The sequence below is a fragment of the Lactuca virosa genome, chromosome 7, assembly GCF_052849685.1.
Source record: "Lactuca virosa cultivar CGN04683 chromosome 7, Lactuca_virosa_CGN04683_v6, whole genome shotgun sequence".
Lineage (NCBI taxonomy): Eukaryota > Viridiplantae > Streptophyta > Magnoliopsida > Asterales > Asteraceae > Lactuca > Lactuca virosa.
This window is the reverse complement of record NC_136432.1, coordinates 165,322,223-165,326,084: the sequence shown is the minus strand read 5'-3', so window position 1 is coordinate 165,326,084 and position 3,862 is coordinate 165,322,223. Positions and strand designations below refer to the sequence as shown.

At 40.3% G+C, this 3,862-nt stretch overlaps 1 protein-coding gene across 1 annotated transcript; it reads right to left on the bottom strand.

Moving 5' to 3' along the window:
• Positions 1-2,602: 2,602 nt before the first annotated feature.
• On the bottom strand, positions 2,603-2,929 carry LOC145127292 (uncharacterized). Its single transcript, XM_079062511.1, has one exon. It carries the CDS (start codon positions 2,927-2,929, stop codon positions 2,603-2,605), a length of 327 nt encoding a protein of 108 aa, XP_078918637.1.
• Between the last annotated feature and the right edge of the window lie 933 nt (positions 2,930-3,862).

The window sequence follows — 3,862 nt, the reverse complement described above, 5'->3', positions numbered from 1 at the left end:
GCAATCAAGGTGCGAACAGTCGTCATTTTTGCAACAGGAGCAAACGTCTCCTCATAATCCATACCATACTTTTGCGCGTACCCTTTCACAACAAGTCTGGCTTTATAACTCTCAACGGATCCATCAGACTTTGTTTTGATTTTATAAACCCAACGACAGCCAATCGTGTGTTTTCCAGGTGGAAGCGGAACCAGAACCCATGTATGAGTCTGATAAAGAGCTGCAAGTTCCTCACCCATAGCGGTCTGCCAAAAGGGATCAGAAATGGCCTCTTTATAGGATGTTGGCTCAGAGAGACGTTGTACATTAGCAATAAAAGAGGCAAAAGCCGGTGAGTAAGAGGAATAGACAAATTCAGGAAGCTTTGTGGACTTCTTATTACGATAAGGTCTCGATGGAGGGGGGGGGGGTCTTGATGATTTGCAGACAGAGGATCAACGATAGGTGCTGGATCAGCCACATGTGGTGGATCAGCAGCAAGTGGTGGATCAGTGACATGTGGTGGATCATTAATGTCAATGCTAAACGGATCAATAGTACGAAGCTCCTCTCGGGTTGCATCATGTGACTGAACAGGAATGCTATAGAATGGAATATGCTCCAAAAAGGTGACATTGCGAGATACATACAGTTTCTGATTTGATGGATCATAGCACCGATAACCTTTCTGACCAATACCATATCCCAGAAAAACACAAAGAGATGATTTTGAAGACAACTTATCTCTCTCTACATGAGGCTTCAAGACAAAACATGTACACCCAAACACTCGTACTGAAGAATAATCTGGGAGTTTTCCAAACAACATTTCATAAGGAGACTTCCCCGAAGTGTACGCAGTAGGAATGCGATTAATAACATAAGTAGCGGTATGAACAGCTTCTCCCCAAAACATATTGGGAACTTGAGCAGAGAGTAGTAAGGATCTAGCAGTTTCTAGGAGATGTCGATGTTTTCTTTCTGCAACACCATTCTACTGAGGAGTGTCTGTACAAGATGATTGATGTATAGTGCCATCAGATGCCAATAATTGTTTAAAATCATTGGAGGTAAATTCTCCTCCCAGATCACACCGAAAACATTTTATGATAGCAGAGTGTTGAGTCTTGACAATAGCTCTGAATTCACTATATATGGTGAAAAAATCAGACATGCACTTCATAAAATAAACCCACGTATAACGAGTGTAATCATCAATGAATGAAACATAATAGTTAGCTCCTGACTTGGAGGTTATCGGAGAGGGACCCCACACATCAGAATGCACAATATCAAAGGGAGCAACAAAACGAGTGACACTTTTATTAAACGGTAAAGCAGAAAATTTTCCCAGTTTACAACCACAACAATCAGAAATATCATCAAATTTCAAAGAGCCTAACACACCAGTGGAAACCAAAAACTGTAAACGAGACGCTGAAACATGTCCCAAACGAGAATGCCAAAGATAAAAAGGAGACGATGAAGGGTTTAAACGAAAAGACGACAAATCAACACTAGATGCAGCAACATCAGCAACATGTAGCTGCTCCAAGACATAAAGCTCCCCAAGTCTACGGCCTATCCCAATCACCCTCCGAGACCGAATGTCCTGTACACAGCAGAATGAATCAGAAAAGAAAACTCAACAACCAGATTTACACAACTGACTGACTGATGCAAGATTCAAAGCAAGTGTAGGAATGTAATACACATCTGTTAAAGATATATAAGGAGTGACAATAGAACCAACACCCTCTACTGACATGGGTGTAGCACTAGCAGACATAACAGAGACAGGTGTACGAGAAAATAATAAAGCAAAAGATGAAAAATGTGGTGACATGTGATGAGATGCACCAGAATCCAATATCCACAATGATGAAGGAATACCTGACGTGTTGGATGAAGACAGACCTGAATGAGACATGGAAGCTGACATGGCAGTTGGATTGGTAGCTAAGAATTGTCTGAACTGCTCAAAAATCTATGGATACATGGCTGATGGTGGTGTGAAATCTGTTTCATTCTCAACTGAAGGTGTAGCAGCAGCGTACTGTGGTGGCCTAAAAGATGAAAAAGAGGGACGTGACTGTCCAGAAGACTTGTTCTGCTGTGAAGACTGAGAGTGTGCTGGTGATCTTGTTTGTTGTTGCTGCTGATTTCCCTTGCTTGTCAGCAAAGGACAATTTGCCTTCCAATGGTTCTTCTTCTTACAGAAAGCACACTCATCAAATGCAACTATGGGACGATTTTGGTTTGAAGATTGGGGTCGTTGTGAAACAGCAAAGACAGCAGGAGTGGCTGTCTTGGGAGCTTTGTCAGCATGGGACTTGATACGAGTTTCTTCATCACTCAACTCGTGAACAACTGAATCAACAGTGGGAAGAGGTGTACGATGCAAGATTGATCCACATAGACCTTCGAAATATGAACGTAATGCCATCAAGAACTGAACCAAACGTTGCTCTTCCCTTCTATCAATATAAGGCTTAAAAGCCTTCAACACATCAGGTTCTATAAGAGCTAACTGATCCCACAAATCCGACATAGCTGCATAAAATTCCTGAACACTGAGATTGTTATGTTGGAGGGCTCGAATATCAAACTCTAACTGATACTGCTATGCAAAGTTAGACTGAATATACATCCTAGCCAAGTGATCCCAAACCTCCTTTGTCGTGTCATACTTCGCCAACTGAGTACCAATAGACTGGATGACAGAATTATTAATCCAAGTAATGATCTTGGAGTTATCAGTCTCCCATAAATCCAGTAAGGTTGCATAATTAGCGGCCTTCTCGTCTGTTGGTTTCTTCTTGTCACCTGTAACAATCCCCCACACAGTCTTGCCTCGCAAGAAATTTTTCATAACATAACTCCAACAGGCATAGTTTTTGCCATCAAGTTGAATACTAATGGACTGAAGAGAATCATCTCTTGGGGCCATATTTCAATATCAGTCAAATAGTAAATACGAGTAGCAGCAAAAAATGATCAAGATCTCAAAATCAACAAAGCTAGACGAAAACGAAACCCTCAAAACCAACAAACGAACAACTCAAACCAAACCAAATACAGAAACGAGCAAAAAAGGCATACCCCAAAATTGCAGATGGTGGCAATGAACAGTGCATGTGAACAGTATCGATGAATAGTGCGATGAACAGTAGCAGTGATGAACAGTAGCCGTGATGAACAGTACTCGTGATGAACAGTAACGTCGATAAACAGTAATCGTCGGGTGAATAGTAACACCGATGAACAGTATCGTCGGTGAACAGTAACACCGATGAACAGTAATCGCGATGAATAGTAATCGATGAACAGTAACTCCGATGAACAGTAATCGCGGTGAACAGTATCGCGATGAACAGTAATCGATGAACAGTAACTCCAATGAACAGTACTCGCCCCAAAAAAAAACGAAAAACTACAGATAATCAACCGAGCTCTGATACCATGTAAACTAACAAGTGAAATACATATAACGGCTATGGTTTCATATTATTATCAAAAAGAAGTACAAATACAATGAAAAGGAAAGACATAATATATAGACAAGCTAATTAGGATTTCCTAGCGAAAAGGCCCAATCATAAAACCCAATACAAAATAAAGCCCAAAATCTTATTAGACTAACAATTTAGAGTTCATTGTTGTTCAGAGGCTGCGTTTGAAAATCTAATTTTGACTTTTGAGAGTTAAAAGCGTGTTCGTAACAGATTAAATGAAGAAGATGACTCCATTTACAGTTCAGTCCTCAGAAGTTACAAAGATTAGCAGAATTAACCTCATTTCTAAATCCTTTACAAATTCATGGGTTTAACCATTGGAATTTTTGGATCTTAACCGTTTCTACCCCAGATTCTTAATTCTTTCA